The sequence below is a fragment of the Sus scrofa genome, chromosome 2 (genome assembly GCF_054392235.1).
Source record: "Sus scrofa isolate SSC_HxYL_T2T_F1_AM1 chromosome 2, Sscrofa_HxYL_maternal_Yorkshire_Landrace_v2.0, whole genome shotgun sequence".
NCBI classification, from domain to species: domain Eukaryota; kingdom Metazoa; phylum Chordata; class Mammalia; order Artiodactyla; family Suidae; genus Sus; species Sus scrofa.
Window position 1 is genome coordinate 21,733,522 of NC_139384.1, and position 23,582 is coordinate 21,757,103.

At 44.0% G+C, this 23,582-nt stretch overlaps 1 protein-coding gene and 3 long non-coding RNA genes across 12 annotated transcripts in view; 1 reads left to right on the forward strand and 3 right to left on the reverse strand.

Moving 5' to 3' along the window:
* The window catches only part of HSD17B12 (hydroxysteroid 17-beta dehydrogenase 12), a 149,721-nt gene extending 138,656 nt beyond the window's left edge, over positions 1 to 11,065 (reverse strand). For all 6 annotated transcript variants that reach the window (XR_014837032.1, XR_014837031.1, XR_014837029.1 and 3 more), the window contains exon 1: positions 10,816 to 11,065. Coding sequence is in view for 2 of the 6 variants with exons in the window: in XM_021083164.2 (XP_020938823.1) it covers positions 10,816 to 10,975 (160 nt within the window). In the remaining 4 variants the exon portion in view is untranslated. The remainder of the gene's footprint in view (positions 1 to 10,815) is intronic.
* Positions 898 to 6,062, reverse strand: LOC146405281 (uncharacterized). Its single transcript, XR_014837042.1, has 2 exons — positions 1,843 to 6,062; positions 898 to 1,067 (listed from the first exon to the last, which is right to left on the reverse strand). It is a non-coding gene; the product is annotated as an uncharacterized LOC146405281 (long non-coding RNA).
* On the forward strand, positions 2,902 to 9,975 carry LOC146405282 (uncharacterized). The gene is made up of 2 exons (XR_014837043.1): positions 2,902 to 4,296; positions 9,070 to 9,975. It is a non-coding gene; the product is annotated as an uncharacterized LOC146405282 (long non-coding RNA).
* Positions 11,066 to 17,947: 6,882 nt separating the features above from the next.
* LOC100521654 (uncharacterized) overlaps positions 17,948 to 23,582 on the reverse strand; it is a 131,715-nt gene continuing 126,080 nt past the window's right edge. For all 4 annotated transcript variants that reach the window (XR_014837035.1, XR_002341493.2, XR_301659.4 and 1 more), the window contains 2 exons: positions 22,491 to 22,551; positions 17,948 to 18,340 (listed from right to left, as the gene is read on the reverse strand). This is a non-coding gene — a long non-coding RNA (uncharacterized LOC100521654). The remainder of the gene's footprint in view (positions 18,341 to 22,490; positions 22,552 to 23,582) is intronic.

A 23,582-nucleotide genomic window follows, 5' to 3' on the forward strand; every position in this document is an offset into this window, starting at 1 on the left:
AACATCATAAAGGAGCAGAGTATACAGTACGGGAGATGGTGACAAGTGCTATGACAAGAGGGACAAGCAGGGCAAGGTAAGAGGAATCAGAAGAGGGGAGGAGGAGATTGGAGGGAAGCTTTCATTGAGAAGGTGATTTCTGAGCAAAGACTCGAAGGAAGTAAGAAGACTTAGCCTCTTGCATTTCTGGGGGAAGAGCACTCAGGAAGAGGGAATGACCAAAAGCCAGGGCAGCAATGCCAAGCATGTTCAAGGAAGCGAGTTCAAGGACAAGGGGAATGTGGCTCGGAGGGAGGAAGAGAGGGAGGCGAGTCATGGACAGAGAGGAGATCAGAGGTAAAAGAATGCAGGGGGCAGGTAGCCAAAGGCCTCATCAACCACAGGAAGAACGGGGGTTTCCATCTGAACAGGAAGAGAAAACACTGGAGGGATCTGAGCAAAGGATCCCGCGATCTTACTAGAGCTTTTCAAGGACCACTGGCTGCTCTCTAAGAATCAACTGCGGGGGAGCCAAGGTGGAATCAGAGTGACAGAAGGCTGTTATAATATGGAGACATGAGATTTTGGTGGCTTACACTAGAATGGGAGAAGGGACTGGATTCTAGATATTTTGAAGTTAGTCAAGAAGAGTTCCTAAGGGTTGGTATATGGGGTAAAAGAAGAGGTGAAGATAACCCAAGGTTTTGACCCATGTCATTGAAAAGCTGCATAGAACCCAATTTTTCTAAGTCTATCATATCTTAGGTTCATTATGGAAAACTCTATTTCAAGGAGCCACTTAGTAATAAGTCCTTTCACAAAGCAAGAAGTTCTCCTGCGGTCGCATATATCGCCTCCTAATCAATCTGTTCCTAACTTCAGATTTCCAACAGTTTACTTACTGAGTGAATGACATTATTTCTTTTTTTTGTTTTTTTTGTTTTTTTGGTCTTTTTGACTTTTCTAGGGCCGCTCCCTCGGCACATGGGGGTTCCCAGGCTAGGGGTCAAATCGGAGCTGCAGCCAACGGTCTACGCCAGAGCCACAACAACGCGGGATCTGAGCCGCATCTGCAACCTACACCACAGCTCACGGCAACACCGGATCTTTAACCCACTGAGCAAGGCCAGGGATCAAACCTGCAACCTCACGGTTCCTAGTCAGATTTGTTAACCACTGCGCCACAACGGGAACTCCATGACATTATTTCTTGGTTTCAACAATCCTTTGCATCCAATAAGAGCAATGTCTACAAATTAAAAAAAAGTTCTTAAATACATGTTACTTGGTATCCATAAGAACACACAAAAGGGCACACGAAAACCTCCTATCACTATCATAATAATCCTGAAAAGTATCACCCCATTTGATAGTTGAAGGAAATTATGCTCAGAGGTTATCGATCTTCACCCAAGGTCGAGCAGCTTAGCAAGTAGCAAAGCTCACATTTGCTGCACTGACCCCAAAGCCAGTCTTCCCATTAGCACTCCTGTCCCCAATGTCACACTCTTGAGAGGCAGTAATTGGTTCAAAACTTTGTAGTTTTCTAGCCTTTCCTCCCTTCTGCCAAAGACTAGATCACTTGAAGAGAAATAACTTCGCTTAAAAGTAGTAAGGATAGCTTCTCAGAGACTGGATCGTCTCCCTGGAATTGCTGGTGAGAGACCAGGCAAACACACTGTTGCACCAGACAAAATGAATCATGAAACAACGCATTGCCTCTGATAAGCAATGTATGGCGGCTTTTCAACTATCACACCGTGGTTTTACGGAGTGACCTCGAGAAAGCGATACCCAGTTTCAGGGGTCATTCAGCAATGCTATTACCCAGTCCCTAGTTAAGAGTAAAAATTCCCACACCACAGTGATTAGATTTTACCCCAGAGAGAAGCAGTCTCTGAAAGATGATAACCAGAAAGTGCACAAAAATGGCCTCCCTTTACTATCAAGTATAAAGTTGCAATTTTTTAAAAGGCAATTTTAACTGAAATTATATGAATAACATGCACTGGTGTATCTCTGTGGCAATGCAACAACTTCAGGAGGAAACAAAGACTTCTGTTTAAAGCTCAACTCAGCATTACCCTTCTGCTTAAAATCCCTGACAATTGTTTTTGATGGTCTTCGATTAAACAGCCCTGCTCCCTGGCTCCTTCTCCCGGCTCCACTCCCATCTGACATCAGGCCTTCCCCTTCTGGGCTCCAGGCCCTCAGGCCTTGCTTTAAGGGGGCCCTGCTCTTCCCCATCTCAGGAGCCTCGCACCTGCTGTTCCTTCTGCTCTGTCTGCTACTCTTCATTCACTTCCCTTCAGACCTCAGCTGAGTCATCACAAGCTCTCATAGAACCAAGTGTGTCTGCTTCCCACCCCTTAACAGGGCAGCTGGTTCCTGACCCCCATTTTCCCTACCACCGGTCTGTTGCAAGGCCACAGCCAGTGCTCAGGAGGATCTGGATGGTGGGTAGACACATGGACGGTGCTGGATCACACTCTCCACCAAGAACGTGAAGACTCTACCCTCCCTGCCTCTCAGCCTTAATCGTGATCGATTCCAGAAGGCAGAGATACAAATGGCTGTGACATTTTAATATTGTTATTTTCATGAAGGAAGAGCAGGAGAGAGATGGAATAAAGGGCCCACTGTGCTACAAACTGAATTCATTTGCTAGAGGCGACATTTATATGCTGAAATTCTAACCCCCAGTGTGACGGTTTTAGGAGGAGGGGTCTTTGGGAGGTGATCAGGTCATGAGGATGGAGCCCTAACAAACACCATCGGTGCCCTCATAAGAGACCCTGGAGATCTCTGGCCCCTTCTGTCATGTGAAGACGGAGCAAGACGGCAATCTGTAAACCAGGAAGCAGGTCCTCACCAGAATCTGCCAACACCATGATCTGACTCCGGAACTGTGAGAGATAAATGTTTCTTTTTATTTATTTTGTATTTTCATTTTGTGGTCGTACCCATGGCATATGGCCAGTGACTGAATCCAAGCCATAGCTGCAACCCACACTGCAGCTGCATCAATGGTGGATCCTTTAACCCAATGCACCAAGTGGCACATGTCTGCAAAAACCCAAGCTGCTGCAGTCCTATATCTTAACCGACTGCTGCACGGCAGGAACTCCAAACGTTTGTTATTGAAGCCACCTAGTCTATAGTATTTTTGTTATACAGCCCAAGTGCACTAAGACATACTATTTTTAAAAACTTTTTTTAAAACTTACCCTTATCTATGAATGGCATTTAATGGCACTGGAACTGATCTGTTCAAATCCACTTACCCATGGATTCTGCTCATTAAATCTTTCAATAAATTTTTTTCTGAAACTGAAACAAATTATTCTCAACCAACAAAAATAAACAAAAAATTCGTCTTGAAGCTCATCACTCTCAACTGCACTAGCGAAGATAATCTCAGTTTTCTGACAATGAAGCCACCCAAGCAGTAACTTTTTCTTACTGAGCTTTACCTTGTCAATTAGCTGAAGTAATTAGTGTATGATGCTACGGAGGCGAACACTATCACTAAGAAGTTATTAAGCATTTATGTACCAGGCACTGCTCCATTTGTTTTACACAGAATGAGGATTCTCATTTACCCTTTGCAGCAATCCTGTGGGACAGACACGGTATGATCCCCATTTTGCAGATGCAGAAAGTGAGGCTCACAGCTGTTTACTGCCTTACTCAAGGTCACACTCTAATTAAGTAGAGGAACTAGAATCCAAGTCTTGGTTTGAGTCTCCAAGGTCTCAGGTTTGATCCTTAAATAGGAAACAATATTGCAAAGAAAGAGGAAGAATGGGGCGGGGGGGGGAAATAAAAGGAGGAAGCAGGAAACAATGGGGACTGGTCTGAGGGAATGGGGAGATATTCCAGCTCAGAGCACGGAGGCTGTACTTCTAATTCCAAGAAACCATCCCCTTTGGTTTTTCCCTTCAGATAAGATCAGGGCATACGTTTAGGTCCGATTCTCCAGTTGTATCTGCCTCCTCTCACACAGCTCTAGCAACAGTGCTTTAGGGTTGCCCTGCGAACTCCAGTCTGGAGAACTTGTTCCATTCAGGCCTATGGACTCCCTTTTCAGGGCTGAAGTGCAGAAATATCTTCAAGAACTTTTATGACCAAGTTCATCTGTTTCTCTACTCTCTACCACCTGCCCGTCTTTAAAATACACACACACACACAAATACATGGAGTTCCCTTCGCAGCAGAGTGGAAACAAATTCAACTAGTATCCATGAGGACACAGGTTCTATCCCTGGCCTCGCTCAGTGGGTTGGGGATCCGGTGTTGCTGTGAGCTGTGGTGTAGGTCACAGAAGTGGCTCGGATCCCAAGTTGCTGTGGCTCTGGCGTAGGCCGACAGCTGTAGCTCTGATCTGACCCCTAGCCTGGGAACTTCCACATGCTGCAAATACGGACCTAAAAAGAAAAATAAAATAAAATAAACACACACACATACACACAAAATCCAGTTTAAAAAAAAAAAAAAATACAGCACTATTGTGATCAACATCAAGAACAAGCTCACCCGCAAGAATAGGTCTACTAGTTTCCTGAACGTCAACAGGGAGCATAGTACGCTTGCCAAGCTGGACCTCCAGAAAGTCGCTAAAACCACTGGAGGATGTCAGAGGGATAAACAGAAAATAGCAGTCAAGGTCAGACTCAGCCATACTGGTGACAGTCAAACCCTTTCCTTTGTTAAGCACCCTGAGTGATTTTGCAGTGTGTTCCCATGCATCAAGATTCATTGTTGCAAATCTGAAGAAAATCCTGAGCTATCCGATTCTAAAATGTGCTACCTATTATGCAATGCTTCCAGAAATACCAATCACGTCCAAACTTGAAAGTGTGCCTTAAATCAAAAGGCAATTAAGTTCCTAAGGTATAAAGAAATCCACCCCCAAATACCCATGCAGTCTGTAAGCCAATCACTACCACACACAGCCTGTAGATGTGGCATAAGGGACAACTTGGCTTCGAATCTTGATTCTGTAACTCACGAGGTGTGGAACTGCAGACAAGAGAAGTCATTTACGGAAGCCTCTGTTTCCTCCTCTATACACTATGGATAATGCAGCACAGTTCAAGGAGAAATTAAAGATAATCTAAGTCAAGTGCCTGGAACAATTCATTCATTCAATAAAGGGTAGTGATCAATATTTCTTCTGGATTTTCCAAATTAAGTAATTCACATTTCATACATTCATATGTACCTATATAGTTCATGTGATACCTCAAAGCCCAATTAAAGAAACGGACCTGCTGTCAATGGGCCCTGGTCCCTCGAAGAGCCTTCAATTATCTGAGGTAACTAGTCCACTCCTGCATAGCTGTCCAACGTAAAAACAGAAATTATGAACCACACCTGATTTTGAGAATCCTTTGATTCCCAGAGCTTGGCTAAATCGGGCCCATGTGGATGGATGGCCTTTCCACAAGAGAACACCAGCACCTCATACTCTTTTTAAGGCCTCACTGAATTAGGGAAACCCTAGAACACTACAGAGCCAAATGAGTTTCATGAGCTTTGGAAAATCTCAGGAATCTGCTAATGCAGATGTGCAGAGGGCAAAATGCAAAGGTAAAGACGCTTTGCACGAACTCGCTCCACAGAATGGAATATTACCCAGCCATAAAAAGGAAGGAAGCCCTGAAATATGCCACATGAATGAACTTGGAAAATACAGGGCTAAATCAAAGCCAGTTGCCAAAAACTTCATACTGTAGCATTCCATCTACATGAAATATCCGGAATAAGGAAATGTATATAGACAGTAGATTAATGGTTGAGGAGGGTTCAAAGGGGTGGGAATTAGGGAGTGACAGCTGATCAGTTCATGGTTTCTTTTAAGGAAGATGAAAATGTTCTGAATTTAGGTTGCAGTGGTGTTTGCGCAACCATTTAGAATACATGAAAACCTTGAATTGTACACTTCAATGGGTAAACTGTATGGTATATGAATTATAGTCCAATAAAGCAGATTTAAAAATTCCAACTTACTCCACTGTTGGAGGATGAGGGTTTGATCCTTGGCCTTGCCTAGTGGGTTAAGGATACAGTGTTGCCATGAGCTGTGGTGTAGGTCACATGTGGCTCAGATCCCACGTTGCTGTGGCTGTGGTGTAAGCCAGCAGCTACAGGTCCAATTTGACCCCTAGCCGGGGAACGTCCCTATGCTGAGCATGCAGCCCTAAGAAACATTTTTTTTAAATGTAACTCATTAACTTCTTAGTGGATCCTTTATTCTTCGCTGCCTGAAGCAATATCCTTTCCTTTAAAAACCAAGAGCTCGGATTGCCGTCTGAGATTTAAAGAGAAAATACCATGACTTTGGTAGTTCGCTTACCTTGCCCTTGCACCTGTCATCTCCACTTTATTTCAATACCAATCATTTAAGATGAACTCCAATGATGGAAACTAGCTCAGATAAATGCAAAATGTGTCTACGCTCCAACCAAAGTCTACAGATTACATTCTTTGTTGCTCCACACCAATGACGGTTCTCTTGGAACAAACTGACCAACTTCATTCGCAATCTTCTGTTCATTACTTTCTACAGTGACCCGCAAACAACTAGAAGATCCTCTTTAGCGGGATCTCTTTGCTCTCAGAAGAAATGCGCAAAGCATTGCATGACAATGGGCTGGCAAGAGAGCCTTACCTACTAAATTGGCTAAACCCACCTGCTAGGGGCCTAGTGAAATCAGCGTAATTCACTTGAACGATTACTGGAGAGAACTAGGGAAGGGCTGACACAGGTCTTGATAAGATGGAGATAAATTAGAGGATGGGCCATGTTAAGGCTGGTCTGAAAAACTCGCTAGACTAAGGACTCTATGGTCTGGAATATTTTTACAGACTGCAAAGCACAACTGTATTTCAGAGATTTTCCAAGCTTTTTTTTTGATAAAAGTGCCAGTTACTGTGGGAAAAGACAAAAAATGAGGACCCACAGTCCCTGCCTCTCAGATTCTAAAATCTGAGGAAGAAATTACTGGTATAAAAAGATACTACCAAGTCAAACACACTTTAACATTATTTTATAATGCTAAAACTAATTGGTTATGGACAGGAAGATGTTAAATGAACATCAGTATTAGAAAGTAGGCAATGCCAGAGTTCCTGCTGTGGCTCAGTGGGTTAAGAACCTGACTAGTATCCATGAGGACACAGGTTCAATCCCTGGCCTCGCTCAGTGGGTTAAGGATCCGATGCTTCTGCAAGCTGTGGCCTAAGTCAAAGATGTGGCTCAGATCCCAAGTTGCTGTGCCTGTGACATAGGCCCCAGCCTGGGAACTTCCATATGCCACAAGTGCAGCCATCAAAAAAAAAAAAAAAAAAGAGGCAATGCTTCCCTAATGACACCAAGTCCCCCTAAAACTGAGTTCCCTGATAGAGTTTATGATTAGTCTCTCTCTATCCAAAACTTTATCCCCTTTCTTTTTCCCTTTGACCTCAATCCTGTGCTAATTGAATAATAATCAACCAGAGCCAGGTGACTAAAACTGCCATTGCCAATAACATCATTAAAGTACTAAAATTGCTGTTGTAGGTGTCATTAACATACCAACTCAGGCTGTTTCTCCAGGGCACGCTGAGCTCACAGACCCCCAAGCCATGGATCACTTGGCCTAAGAATCATAAACCAGAGATATCCTGATTCCTGAAACTGTAATTAAGAAATGTCACAGGGGAATTCCCGCTGTGGTGTAACGGGCTTAGGATCTGGCATTGTCTCTGCAGCATCTCAGGTTTCTTCTGAGACTTGGAATCAATCTCTAGCACCACACAGTGGGTTAAGTGTCTGGCATTGCTGAAGCTGTGGCATAGGTCAATCCCTGGCCAGGAAACTTCCATATGCAGCAGATGCGGCAAAAAAAAAAAAAAAAAAAACATAGAACTGTAAGTAGATGATGACCATCCCAGTCTTTCTTCCTATTTATTTATTTTTGTCTTTTAAGGGCCACACCTGCAACATATGGAAGTTTCCGGGCTAAGGGTTGAATGGGAGCGGCAGCTGCCGGCCTACGCCCACATCTTGCAGCAACGCAGCCTGATCCTTAACCCACTGAGTGACAACAGGGATCAATCCTGAATCCTCCTGTAGAGTTGGGTTCTTAATCTGCTGAGCCGCAATGGGAACTCCTATTCTTCCCCTTTAAGAAACAAAAAACAAAAATCCTAACCTCGAGACCAAGTTGGAAAGGATCCGAGACTTGTCTCCCACTCCAGTTGTCGGAGTTCAGCTTTCAGCGCCACAGGCACAAGATCCTGGTTTGGTTTCACTAACATGGCCTGCAACTAGCATTTATTCAAAGGTTGCACAAGATTATGTAGGGCGTTTGTAGGAAAAAACTTATCAGTATTACATACAAACATTAATTCTAAAATCCCAAAACTTTGGTTGAACAAATTACCTACTTTTAATCAAAATTTAACCGTAATTATGCAAGTGTTATCTCCGCTGGTTTGTTTTCCAAAAATTTCACTTTTTCTTTGTTATTCAAAGAGTCCCTGAATTGGGAGAGAGAAAGCAAGAAGTAGTTTCTTTTAATATCCAGGCCACCACACGTGTGTAGTGTTACAAATAACTTGATCATTTCTTCTGCTTCCATACTTGAAAAGAGATTCCCCAAAACACAAACTGAACAGTATTTCACTTTACCACACTGTGAGCCTCTCTGCTATATCCTATTGTTCTAGGTTAAATGTTACTTCTAAATCTTGTCAGTATTTCCCTTAATTCATCAAACATCTTTCCTCTGGGGCCAAATCTTTTCAATATAAGTATTACTCATAAAATGACAATGTCACATCACTTGGCTTTTACTATGGATTCATATAGAAACAACTTAGACCATTTGAGTTATCAGCAACTACAGTCAATTTTAGATAGCTAAAAAAAAAGTTATTCCCAAGAGTCTTTTTTGCTTTTTAGGGCCACACTTTCAGCATATGGAACTTCCCAGGCTAGGGGTCGAATTAGAGCTACATACAGCTGCCGGCCTATACCACAGCCACAGCAACTTGGAATCTGAGCCGCATCTACAACCTACACCACAGCTCATGGCAATGCAGGATCAACTGACTGAGCGAGGCCAGGGATGGAACCCGAGTCCTCATGGATACTAGTCGGAGTCATTTCCGCTGTACCACAACAGGGACTGCCAAGAGTTTTACTTATAAATTACAAAACTAATCCATCTTAATATATAATTTCCTAAGGCACTGGAGTTTTATGCAACTATTTCGAAAGTCGACAAGCAAGTTTTCCGAGCCAAACAACTAAGAACTTGAGCAAACCAACAGTGAAATTATAATTGATTACACATCACTTGCTTTCTCAACGATTAGAAAATCAGTGACTTTTTAAAATACATATTATGTTAACAGCTGCTTCACAGATTCATTCCTACTTGAGATGTTTTCTCTTTATGTTGCTATCCCCAAAGTGTAATTTATCTTGTTTTTCCTACCAAGTTGTTGAAATGTTTTCAAGTGAATAAAGAATATAGAGTACCATTATTTGCACATCTTATTTGAGCCTAGTCTGAATGCAACCCCGAACCACCCAGCAGTCCATAAAATGCTTTGTGAACATTTTATTATAAAACTGAAGAACAGGAGTTCCCATCGTGGCTCAGCAGTAATGAACCCAACTAGTATCCATCGGGACGTGGGTTCGCCCTGGCCTCCCTCAGTGGGTTAAGGATCCCACATTGCCTTGAGCTGCGCTGTAGGTCGCAAACACTGCTGGGATCTGGCGTTGCTGTGGCTATGGTGTAAGCCAGCAGCTATAGCTCTGATTCGACCCCCTTGCTGGGAACTTCCAGAAGCCGCGTGGGAGGCCCTAAAAAAAAAAAAAAAAAAAAAAAAACTGAAGAACACATAATCACATCTTCGATCTGTACATCACTCAGTTAAAACAAAACAAAACAAAAAAAAAAAAAAACCCTAAAAGAAAAGAAAAATAAGGAAAGAAAATCAACAAAAAAGGCAGAGAAAGAAAAAAGGCACACGCAAAACTTCCCTGCAGATAATTTTCTCAACTTCTCTAATCTGACCTTTCCCTTCCATTTTCCTCTAACTAGATAAACAAGATCCATTTGTTTAGCTCACTCTTTATGGGAATACTTTTTCCTGCAAATGTCCTGAAAAAAAAAAAAAATTCTGAATTCTACTTGAAGAGTTACCGTTTTTGCAAAAGCAATAGTTCTTGCCACCCATTAGAACTCCAGACCAATTTAGCAAAGATTAAAAAAAAAAAAGTAAATTATATGAAATAGACCAAACCCAAGGCTCCAAAGAGCAGAAAGTCTTCTGAAATTCTCTGTCCTCTTCCTTCACCCTCACCCCAAACAAGCAACAGAATGCTTTTCATCTTTAGCACAAGGCAAGTGTTCAAGCCAAAAACTTTATTTTAAAAATACTCATAAGGGACTAGCCATGTGGATAGAGTGTGACCGAGCAAGCAGCCGGGCGACGAACTCCAGTCGGTAAAGCCGGAAAGGTTTAAAGGTCACAAGATCCAGGGAGCTGTGGTCAGATTTCTCCCGCACCCACCAAGTGGCCCTTCAGATTCTCTGAGTTAGGCCAGCAATGTATTAAGTACTTACAAACTCCACAAGTCTAAGCAAGCCGGAAGATGGCTCAGGGAACAGGCGGGTACGCGGAACCAAGGAGTCTCAGTAAAGAGGAGAGGGGAGCTGGGGACCAGAAGGCCAAGCGCTGGGCCAGGACCTGGTCAGCGCAGACCAGGCCCAGCCGGGAGCCGCGCGGGCCGCCGAAGGAGCGAGGGGGATGGCGGCGCTGGAGCCGACTCACCTGCCCATTCACCGAGCCACGGGCCGACCCCCGCCTCGTGACCCAAACCCCAGACCCGAAGGGCCGTGAAGAACCAGCACGAGATGCGCAGAGCCAGGTAGGCCACGGTGCTCGCGCCCACCCAGTACAGGAAGCCCGCTGCAGGCAGAGCTGTTTCCATGGCTTTCAACCGGGCCTCACTACCTTCGCGAATGAAAAAGACGAATGAATGAATCCAAGAAGAAGCGCCGGCCGTGACGGTGAAGACTACAGCAATAGGCGCTGCTCCTACAAAGATTTTGGCCTAAACCCCGCCTATGGCACCATTTCCGTGCCGCAATTGGTGGATCTGTGGGTCTCGCTGCGCGTACTTCATCAGCCATTGGCTGATTCTAGTTGCGCTGCCCCGCCCAGACTCCCCTTAGCTGTCGCCCACTGGCGTTTCCGTCTTAAGGCGGCTGATCGCTCACCTGCCAATCAAGCTTCAGCCCTGTGCATCGCGGCAACGCGCCCCAGGATTCCGCCAGAGCGCAGGACGTCTCACCCTCACCAAATTGCCCGGGTCTCTCATTGCTGGAGAGTCCTGGCCCCAGCGGTAGCGTGTGCTCGGATTGGCCAATCAGATCCAACCTGCTTTGAGCTGGGTTTGAGGAGGAAATGGGTGAATGGAAGGAAATATTGTAGTAAGAAGTGGACGGGGAGCCTCGGTTTTATTTTCATGTCTTTATTAAACAATTCTGCATCATTAAGTGTGGTGTCGTTTTTCCCATAAGCTTTTCCGAATAAATGTTTTCATCTCCTGTTTCTGTACGGTCCCCACAGCACACCTTCGCTCCGGTTACACATCCTAATGGAGGGCTTTCTAAGTGCCAGACTCCCTCCCTCACTGGGCATTAAACAACATAGTTCCCAATGTCTTGGACTGAAAGGTAAATAAGAGGGATCACTGAGTTAAATGACTATAATACCCAACGGTTTTAGATCTATAAAATGAATGAAAAATAGATTATGGGAACACAGCTTGATGAACAATTAGTTTGGAGGACTCCATGTTTTAACTGGGATTTAAAGGGCTACAGAGGGAGGAATGATGAAGGCGCACAAAAGTGTACAGTCCAAGTAGATGTATAACCACCTCGCCAAAGTTCCAGAGGAGTAGAGTCCAAGGTAAGTTTAAGAAATTGTCTAATGACTTATATCCAGACAAAACTATATTTCAAAAGGATTCACGCACCCCTATGTTCACTGTAGCACTACTCACAATAGGCAAGACATGGAAACAACCCAAATGTACATTGACAGATGGTTGGATTAAGATGATGTGGTGTATATACACAATGGAATACTACTCGGCCATTAAAAAGAATGAAATTTGTAGTAACATGGATGCAACTAGAGATATCATACTAAGTGAAGTCAGGAAGAGAAAGACAAATACTGTATGATATATATCATATGTAGAATCTAAACTATGGCACAAGTGAACCTATCTACAAAACAGAAACAGACTCACAAACATTTAGAACAGACTCGTGGTTGCAGGGAGGTGTGGAGTGGGATGGACTGGGAATTTGGGGTTAGTAGATGCAAATTACTATGTTTAGAATGGATAAGCAATGAGGTCCTACTGTACAGCACAGGGAACTATATCCAGTCTCTTGAGATAGACCATGATGGAAGATAATATAAGAAAAGAAATGTATATCTATGTGGGTCACTTTGTCATGCAGCAGGAATTGGCACAACATTATAAACCAACTACACTTTAATTTTTAAAAATGTTAGGAGTTCCTGTCGTCACTCAGCGGTAATGAACCCAACTAGAATCCATGAGGACTGGGGCGATCCCTGACCCCACTCAGTGGGTTAAGGATCCAGAGTTGCTGTGAGCTATGGTATAGGTCACAGACACAGCTTGGATCCAGCGTGGCTGTGGCAGCAGCTGCAGCTCCAATTCGACCCCTAGCCTGCGAACTTCCTTATGCCGTGGATGTGGCCTTAAAAAGGCAAAAAGAAAAAAAAAAAAATTTTTTAAAGAAATTGTGTAATGCCCTAAAGTGCTTCACACATATTCTTTTGTACGCCCATCAAGAGTTTTTGTTTCCTTTTTGTTTCCTTTCTGGCAGGGATTTGGGCTCATAGAAAGATACCTAAAATTTTATCTTAGTAGCGGCTGCTGATTCAAGACTTGAGAAAGTTTCTTAAAAGGCAGGGCAACAGTTAGGGTAATAAATTTTAAGGGTAATAATTCTAAGGGTCAACAATTCAACATATCTTGCAGCTAAATTCAAATTTTTCTAACATTTAAAGAGACTTCCCTCTCCCTGCCCAACCCCTTCCCTCTTTCTCCACTTCCTCTTATAGGATAAATGGATAAATTGGATATGCCCCTAGGCCTGTTACTTTTTTTTTTTTTTTTTTTTTTTTTTTTTTTTTTTTTTTTGGTCTTTTTGCCATTTCTTGGGCCGCTTCCCGCGGCATATGGAGGTTCCCAGGCTAGGGGTTGAATCGGAGCTATAGCCACTGGCCTACACCAGAGCCACAGCAACGCGGGATCCGAGCCGCGTCTGCGACCTACACCACAGCTCACGGCAACGCCGGATCGTTAATCCACTGAGCGAGGGCAGGGACCGAACCCGCAACCTCATGGTTCCTAGTCGGATTCGTTAACCGCTGCGCCACGACGGGAACTCCTGTTACTTCTTCATAAACTGTCAATTGTCCAGCAAAATTCAGCCATGTGAGTTGAGCTGGTGCGTATTTTTTTGGGGGGTGGAGGGGCTTGTCTTTTGTAGGGCTGCACCCATGGCATATGCAGGTTCTCAGGCTAGGGGTCAGTTCGGAGCTGTAGCCTCCAGCCTACACCACAGGCACAGCAATGCCAGATCTGAGCTACGTCTGTGACCTACATGACAGCTCACAGCAACACAGGATCCTTAACCCACTGAGCAAGGCCAGGGATTGAACCTGTGTACTTGTGGGTCCGTTTCCGCTGAACCACGACAGGAAATCTCATATTTTATTTTATTTGAATTTAATATCTTATTCTGTCCAATTCAGCTGAAGTCTCATCACTCCTCTCCCTCCACCTCACCTTCCTCCTCTCTCTCTTGTCGAGATTTCTGCCTCCGTTCAGCCCCAAATGTATATATCCCTATTCATCACTGCTCACCAACAAAGGGCCCTCCAGCTATTCAATCCCATTCTTCTTAGAAGAGGGTGGAAGGAGGAGGAGTGAGTTATGTAAACTAAAAATACATATTCTGCTGCATTTGTATGTATGTATGTACAGCCTGCACTAGGATTTATGATTAAATTGGGAACACGAGGCAGTGAATCCACAGGACCTAGAACAGTATCTGGAAACTAGAGCCACTCAATAAATGGCTAACAAGTAAGTAGAAGTAAAGACTCACTCATTCAACAAATATTACCCTGCTCTAATTATGTGCCAGTAACTGAGCTAGGTACCAGGTATACAATAGTGAACAATTTTACCATTCGACAGTAGGTGGCCTTTGCCCTGTCACTGCTTATCTTTTTGCCCTAATTTGTTTTCCTTATATTTAATGCTTTCAAATAGTTTATTTTTTCTTTTATCTATTTTTTTAATAATAGTTTTATTTATTTCCTCTCCAGCTGCTCCCTCACAGTGTCCTTTGCTGGTCAATGCTCTTGCTGGCCTCTAAATGATGCAGTGCCTTTGGTCTCAGAACCCAGCTCTCTTTACTTTGCAATACAGTCTACCTACATTATCTCGTCTCTTGTTTTTATTTTATTGGCCACGCCCACAGCATGCAGAAGTTATGGGGCCAGAGATCAAACCCTCACCACAGCTGCAACCCAAGCCACAGCAGTGACAATGCTGGATCTTTAACTTGTTGTGCCACCAGGGAACTCTTAGTCTCTTATTTTTAAATATCTTTTTTCAGGGTTCCCGTCGTGGCTCAGCGGAAACAAATCTGCCCAGCATCCATGAGGACGCAGGTTCGATCCCTGGTCTTGCTCAGTGGGTTGGGGATCCTGCGTTGCCATGAGCTGTGGTGTAGGTTGAAGATGTGGCTGGGGTCCCACGTTGTTGTGACTTTGGCCTAGTCCGGCAGCTACAGCTCCGACTCCACCCCGAGCCTGGGAACTTCCATATGCTTTGGATGGGGCCCTATAGGATCACCAACCCAGCAAGTGAGGCCAGGGATCAAACCTGCCTCTTCGCGGAACCAGTCAGATTCACATACGCTGCCCCACAATGAGAACTCCAGATTCCTTATTTTTAAATATTTAAATATTTAAAATATTTTGAAATATCAACTGTAAGCAGATAACTTCTAAATGTCTCTGGCCAGGGTCAACTTCTGTATACAGACACACACACACACACACACACACACACACACACACCCCACATACATTATCTCCACCTAGTTTTTTCTCACACATCCTCCCACTTAAGAGTGGTTTTCGCTGACTATCCTACATAAATAGACCAAATAGCCTCATCTCCTTTGCCCTATCACTGCTTATCTTTTTGCCCTAATTTGTTTTCCTTATATTTAACACTTTCATATTGTTTATTTTTAATTTTATTTATTTTTAAAATTTATTTATTTATTTTGTTTTTCAGGGCCAAACCCCCAGCATATGGAGGTTCCCAGGCTAGGGGTCCCATCAGAGCTACAGCTGGCCAGCCTCCGCCACAGCCACAGCCACATCAGATCCAAGCCACTTCTGCCATCTACACCACAGCTCACGGCAACGCCAGATCCTTAACCCACTGAGCGAGGCCAGGGATCAAACCCTCAACTTTATGGTTCCTAGTCGGATTCGTTTCTGCTGTGCCACAAGGGGAACTCTCAAATTAAGTTCTGTCTGTCTTCTCAATAGAATATTAAGTTCCTGAGATCAGTGACCTTTTCTTACGTTGAGTAGTTACTCAACATCTCCACTCAGATGTACAACAAAAATGCACATCTCAAACTTCACATCTTCCAAACAGAACTCTACCCCCACCACACACACACCTCCTTTCCCCTCTTTGTCCCATCTGTGTTAAAGGCACCACTATATGCCCTCTTTCTAAGGCCCAAAACCTAGAGGTCCACCTCAATTTAATTCTTTTCTTTCCATTCATTCCCATATCCAAATCTTCAGCAAGTCTTGTTCACTCTACCTCCAAAATACATCCCGATGGACCAACTTTCCTCACTTCTGCTACCACCAACTTAATGCAAGTTACAAGCATTCTTTACCTGAAGTATAGCAATAGTCTCCTAACTGGTCTCCCTGAAGCCTCTCTGGAAGTTTGTTCTACATGAAGCAACTAGAATTTTTTTAAAACCAGTTAGATATTGGAGTTCCTATCATGGCTCAGTGGAAATGAATCTGACTAGCATCCATGAGGGCACAGGTTCGATTCCTGGCCTCGCTCAGTGAGTGGGTTAAGGATCTGGCATTGCCGTGAGCTGTGGAGTAGATCGCAGACTCGGCTCGGATCTGGCATTGCTGTGGCTCTGGAATAGGCCAGCGGCTACAGCTCCGATTCCACCCATAACCTGGGAACCTCCATATGCCATGAATGCGGCCCTAAAAAGCAAACAAACAGACAAACAAACAATAGTTAGATATTTCTTTTGCTCAAATCCCTTCCAGGACTTCATATCACATGAAAAAGAAAATCCTCCAATACTAGTTTATCTGCCCTGGTGGCTACAAAAATATCAACCACCCCTCCTGTGCTCACTTGATTCCAGCCACATTCTTTGCAGTTCCTCAAATAAGTCATGTTCATTGCAGCTTCAAAGCAGTTCTATATTCTGTTCCCTCTACCTGGCACCTCTTACACTTCATTTCCCAAGATTCACTCCTTTACATCATTTATGCTTTTGCTCACGCATCCTCCCACTTAAGAGTAGTTTTCACTGACTGTCCTGCATAAGCCAAATGGCCAAATGGCCTCATCTCCTTTGCCCCATCACTGCTTGTCCTTTTGCCTTAATTCGCTTTCCTTATATTTAATGCCTTCAAATTTTTTGTTTAATTTTTGTCTATCTTGCCAATAGAACATTAAGTTCCTAAGGACGGTGACCTTTTCTTATTTACCACTGTATCTCTCCACCTCAGATGTGTACCTGAGAATACCTAACACTTAGTAGGTATTCAATAAAAACCTGTTGAATGAATGAATGATGAATGAATACAGGAAAACAGTCTAGCAGGAGAGACAACGTTAGGCAAAGTCCAACTAAATACATGATAAAAACTATAATAAATACAAAAAAGAAAGGAATAGAGCATTAGGAGTTCCCCACATGACACAGCGGAAATGAACCTGACTAGGAACCATGACGTTGAGGGTTCAATCCCTGGCCTTACTCAGTGGATTAAGGATCCGGCGTTGTCATGAGCTGTGGTGTAGGTTGCAGATGAGGCTTGGATCCAGCGTTGCTGTGGCTCTGGCATGGGCCGGTGGCTACGGCTCTGATTAGACCCCTAGCCTGTGAATCTCCATATGCCACGAGAGCGGCCCTAGAAAAGGCAAAAAGACAAAAAAATAAAATAAAGAATACATACAGATGCCTCTAGCACCTACCATAGCACTTGACATAAAATGAATCAGGCATTAAAAAATAATTGTTGTTTTTTTTTTTTAAATAAATAAGGACAGGTACCCTTGCTGTTAGAACTCATGTTAAGTATATTGTTTTAACTCAAGGAACACTGAAGATTGAAACCACCTCATTCTGGTATTAATAATTTTTCTATAAAGCCTGGGCACTAGCCGTGAAACCAACAGGAGTACTTCTTATTTAAAATGAACACATTTAGAGTTTCCTTAGTGGTTCAGCGGTTAATGAACCCAGGTAGGGTCCAGGAGGACGTGGTTTTGAGCCCTGACCTCGATCAGTGGGTTAAGGATCCGGCTTTGTGGTGAGCTATGGTGTAGGCCAGCAGCTGTGGCTCCCATTCGACCCCAGCCTTCGAACTTCCATATGCTGTGGATGCAGCCCTATAAAGACGAAAAACAAAAAATAAATAAAATAAAATAAAAATTTTTTAAATAAAAGTAAAAATAAAAATAAAAAAGTGCTTAAGGGAGAACAGAATAGTCTCTAGAAATATTTGATTACACAAATAACATGTTTAGACACCACCACACTGGATTTCAGTCTCATTTATTTAAAAGATTTAGAGTTCAGAATAGTCTTTAATATGGAAAGAAATGTGAATCAACAATATTGTATCGTATTCATATACAAATGTTCCCATTTGATTTTAAATTCATTGGCAGTATTTCTGTAATTGAGTTTCAGGTCAGATTTTCAGGGTGAAATCAGGAGTAGTTCAATAGAATGAAACAAAATTAGAGAATTACATAGAAACTAGGAATCTTAAAGAACACACTACAACAGCTGAATCCTTTATTTGGCTGTACAATAAAACTTACATATTTCTAACAGTTCTATTGTCTTCTATCTCATCTTCATTTAAACATAGTTCAAAATATCACACTTAACGTCTCCTTTAAGCTCAGATGAGAAGGTGTGCAATTCTAGGAAAAAAAAAAATGCAATGATAAACAAACCTTTGACATTAGAAATTGAGGTTTCCAAAAAGTTAAAAGTTAATTTCACCATAGAATATGAACGTGAACATTTATACGCTTCGATATTGCATTATCATGTTCAAAGTGATGTCACACACATCATGCATTCAAATATCACAACAGCACTCATTTTCCCAACAAGCAAACTCTTTGAGGTGAACTTCTTGCCTAAGAACCACACTGGTGCAATGGGCCTATTTCTAGAGCCAAGATGTTTTGCTAAAAATCCAGGGCTCTTCCTACTCTATCACCTACTTTATAAGAGAACTTTTTTTTTTGGTCTTTTTAAGGCTGCACCCTCGGCATATGGAGGTTCCCAGGCTAGGGGTTGAATCAGAGCTGTAGCTGCTGGCCTACACCACGGCCACAGCAACGTGGGATCTGAGTTCCATCTGCAACTTATACCACAGCTCATGGCAACACTGGATCCTTAACCCACTAAACAAGGCCAGGGATTGAATCAGCATCCTCATGGATACTAGTCTGGTTCGTTAACCACTTAACCATAACGGGAACTCCTATAAGCGAACTTCTGCTCACATTTCATTCAATCTTCTGTAAACATGTAAAATGAAATCAATCATTTTGAAAAAAGGGATTTTTAAAAATATGTTTTAGTATTTCACTGTTAAGTTTCAAAAGCTCACAGAACTATATACAATGAAAAAGTATCCCATCCTATTTCTTATTCCCATTAATTGCAGCTGGCAGTTTGGAGTGCATGCTTCCATTTCTTTTTCTGTGTATATGATATATACAACATACTTTTTTTTTTAAGTAAAAACAATGAGGAGGTAGCCAAGACTGTGGAGTAGAAAGACCCTGAACTCACCTTTTGCCTAAGACACACCAAAATTACAACTATTTACAAAGCAACTGCCTATTTGAATGACCTGAATGCTAGCAGAAAAGATTTTTCACAACGGAAAACACAAAGAAGGAAACAAAATGAGACAGATGGCAAGAGTGGAGACACTGTATAGTCACTATCCACACCCCTGCTTGGGCACCCCACGAACGGGAGAAATAGCATATCACAGCCGTCCTCTCCACGAAGTGAACAGTCCAAACCCCGCATCCAGCTCCCCAGCCAGGGGTGGCGCACCAGAAAAATAAGCCTCCAGAAGTTCCTGTTGTGGCTCAAAAGTAACAAACCTGACTAGGATTCATGAGGATGCGTGTTTGATTACTGGCCCTACTCAATGGGTTAAGGATTCAGCATTGCTGCAAACTGCAATGCAGGTCACAGATGTGGCTTGAATCTGGCATTGCTGTGGCTCTGGTGTAGGCCTGCAGCTGTAGCTCTGATTCAGCTCCAACTGCCTAGCCTGGGAATTTCCATATGTTGCCGGTGTGGCCCTAAAAAAACAAAAACAAAGCTTCCAGAACATCTGGCTTTGGAAACCAGCAGGGCTTATGTTTGGGGGAGCCAGGGACCTACGGGAAACAGAGACTCTGGTTTTTATTTGTTTTTGTTTTTGTTTTTTTTGGTCTTTTTGCCATTTCTTGGGCCGCTCCCGCGGCATATGGAGGTTCCCAGGCAAGGGGTCGAATCAGAGCTGTAGCCACCAGCCTACACCAGAGCCACAGCTACGCGGGATCCGAGCCGTGTCTGCAACCTACACCACAGCTCACGGCAGCGCCAGATCCTTAACCCACTGAGCAAGGCCAGGGATCGAACCCTCAACCTTATGGTTCCTAGTCAGATTCATTAACCACTGAGCCACAACGGGAACTCCAGAGACTCTGTTCTTAAGGATGTGTGCAAAACCTCACATGCCCCAAGCCCCAGCATAGAGGCAGGAGTTTGAAAAGAGCCTGGGTCAGACCCTTGGGCTGATCTTGGAGCACTTTCAAGAGAGGCAGGAGGCAACTGGAATTCCCCCGGGGAAAAGAGACATTGGTGGCAGCTATTTTGAGAAGCTTACTCTATTTCAGTAACACTGGTGCTGGCAAGTGCCATTCTGTAACTCTCCATTATATGCCTAGGAGCACCAGGCCCCAGGCCCCAAGACCCCAGGCTACGCAGACAGCCTCAAGGGAAGCCTACCTGATCTCGGAGAGACAGCAGTGAGTGATGGCTTGGAGTAAGATCTTACTTCTCTGCTCAGGAATTGAACCTGGGCAGCCTGGATGAAAACCAGGAATCCCAACCACTAGACTAGCTTGAGGCTTAAAGCAGAATTGCCCTGATTCTAGCCCCCTGTTGAAAGCAAGAATGTTTCAAGGAGGCAAAGACTGTGAAAACAGGTATGAAGTTTATGGTTGGAGACAGAGCACCACACATGGGAGAGCACGCAGAGAAGCAGTTTAAGTCAGAAGCAAAAAAGTAATACGTACCCTAAAGAGGTGTGTGGGGGCAGGTACCCGCCCCCAATGAGGAGCGCGCCAGAGAGGTGATTTAAATCACTCATATGGCACAGTTCTTGCACGTCTCTGCTTTCCTTTGGCCAATTACCTTGTTTTATTTCTCACACCTGATGACACAGGACCCTCCCCGATATGCGTGTGCATAATTTTGGCAAAGATGGATTCCGGAGCCACGTGTGCCAGGACAGTATCAGGACTTATCGCGTCCTGGCACCCCTCCCTTTTGGACCCCTAGGAGTCTTACTGCGCATGTGTGAAAGGGAAGTCTCCTTGACCCCCAGAGTGACTGAAGGGGTCATCTTATCTTTCTACGCCAGCAGAGCTCAGCTCCCATCATTGCATTTTTCCTTGAAGTGCCGAAGAGAAGCAAGGCCCAATTTACTTGGCCTAACAACTCCCAGCTGTTCTCAGCCCAGGGGCCCATGTACCTCCTGCCTCATATCCGCTCCCCAGCAAGCCCACACCCACAGCAGGAGGCACGGCTTTGAAGCCAATCTGGTTAGGGGCCAGCCCCCCACCAGCAAGCCCACAGGAGTCCACCAGATCACAGCAGAAGGGTGCACACAGCTCACATAAGGGGCACCCCTAGAGCACATAGGTCTGTTGCCCAGAGAGGAGCGTGCTACTAAGCCCCAAAGAGCTGCATACATAAGAATCAAACTGGACGACTTTCTCACACCATATACAAAAATAAACTCAAAGTAGATTGAAGATTTATTTTATGTATGTATGTATGTATTTTTGGTCTTTTTTAGGGCTGCACCTGCAGCATAGGGAGGTTCCCAGGCTAGGGGTCAAATCGGAGCTGTAGCTGCTGGCCTGCATCACAGCCTCAGCAACTCCAGATCTGAGCCGCGTCTGTGACCTACACCACAGCTCACAGCAACACAGACCCTTCACCCACTGAACGAGCCCAGGGATAGAACCTGCGTCCTCATGGATACTAGTCAGATTCGTTTCCACTGAGGCACTTCTAACTCTGGATTAAAGACTTAAATGTAAGGCTTGAAACTGAGACAGGAGCAAAGCTGGAAGGGCACAACCATTAGCCCTTGAGGGCACAACCAAATCTGGTAGAACATGCTAGGCCCAAGCTGGCCTGAGATTCAACTTCCAGTAGACCTTGAGCCTAATTACACACTCATTATAATATATTAGCATGCTAAATGACTTAACCACAGGCATGACAGCTCCTAGGCTGACCATTAAAGGTCAAAAAAATGGGCAATGGGGAGTTCCCACCATGGCTGAACAGGTTAAGAACCCGACTATTATCCATGAGGACTCGGGTTTGATCCCTGACCTTGCTCAGTGAGTTAAGGATCTGGCATTGCCATGACCTGTGGTGTAGGTCACAGATGCTGCTTGGATCCTGCATGGCTGTGACTGTGGTATATGTAGGTGGGCAGCTACAGCTCCTATTCGACCCCTAGCCTGGGAACTTCATATGCCGTGAGTGTGGCCCTAAGACAACCAAAAGAAAAAAGAAAAATAAGGGTGATGGCCCAATTCTTGGAAATCCCCACCTCTTTCCAAAATAATTGGAATAATCCTCCCACTTGTTAGCCTATGAAATTACTCAGCCCATAAAAACTAACCACTCCATATTTCAAGGCCACTCTTACCTTCTGAGACAGACCACACTCTGCCTATGGGGTGTGTATCTCTCTAAAGAAACCAGCTTTCACTTTTGGATTTTTTCCTGTTCGAAGCCAAGGATCCTCACCTGGTGGCATCCTGACCTCTCCAAGACCTGGGACAGGACCATCCTCTTGCACCCCATCTTCCTGCAATGAAAGCATAAAAGTTCTAGAAGATAACACAGACAGTGTGCTCTTTGACATTGATCTTTGTACCCTTTTTTTTTTTTTTTTTTTTTTTGTCTTTTGTCTTTTTTTTGTTGTTGTTGTTGCTATTTCTTGGGCCGCTCCCGCGGCATATGGAGGCTCCCAGGCTAGGGGTCGAATCGGAGCTGTAGCCACCGGCCTACGCCAGAGCCAGAGCAACGCGGGATCCGAGCCGCGTCTGCAACCTACACCACAGCTCACGGCAATGCCGGATCGTTAACCCACTGAGCAAGGGCAGGGACCGAACCCGCAACCTCATGGTTCCTAGTCGGATTCGTTAACCACTGCGCCACGACGGGAACTCCTTTTTTTTTTTTTAATGTCTCCTCAGGCAAGGGAAACAAAAGCAAAAATAAACAAATGGGACTACATCAAACTAAAATGCTCTTGGGAGTTCTGTTGTGGTGCATCAGAAATGAATCTGACACCCCATGAGGATGCGGGTTCAATTCCTGGCCTCACTCAGTGGGTTAAGGATCCGGTGTTGCCATGAGCTGTAGTGTAGGTCAGAAGCAGCTCGGATCCAGCATTGCTGTGTCTGTGGTGTAGGCTGGCACCTGTGGCTCCAATTTGACCCCTAGCCCGGGAACTTCCATATGCCAAGGGTGTGGCCCTAAAAGGCAAAAGAAAAAGAAAACTAAAATGCTCTTGCACAGCAAAGGAAATTATCAAAACCAAAAAGGCTTCTTACCGAAAGGGAGAGGATCTTTGCAAACAATACGTCCAATAAGGTGTTAATATCTAAAATATGTAAGGAACTCATACAACTCAACAGCAAAACAAAACAAAACAAAACAAACACCCAATTAAAAAAATGGGCAGAGGACCTAAATACACATTTTTACAGGCAAATGAAATTGAAAAAATGCTCAACATCACTAGTCATCAGGGAAATAAATTTGAATCAACACCACAATGAGAAACACCTTACTCCCTTGGAATGGCTATCAACTAAAAGACCACAAATGACA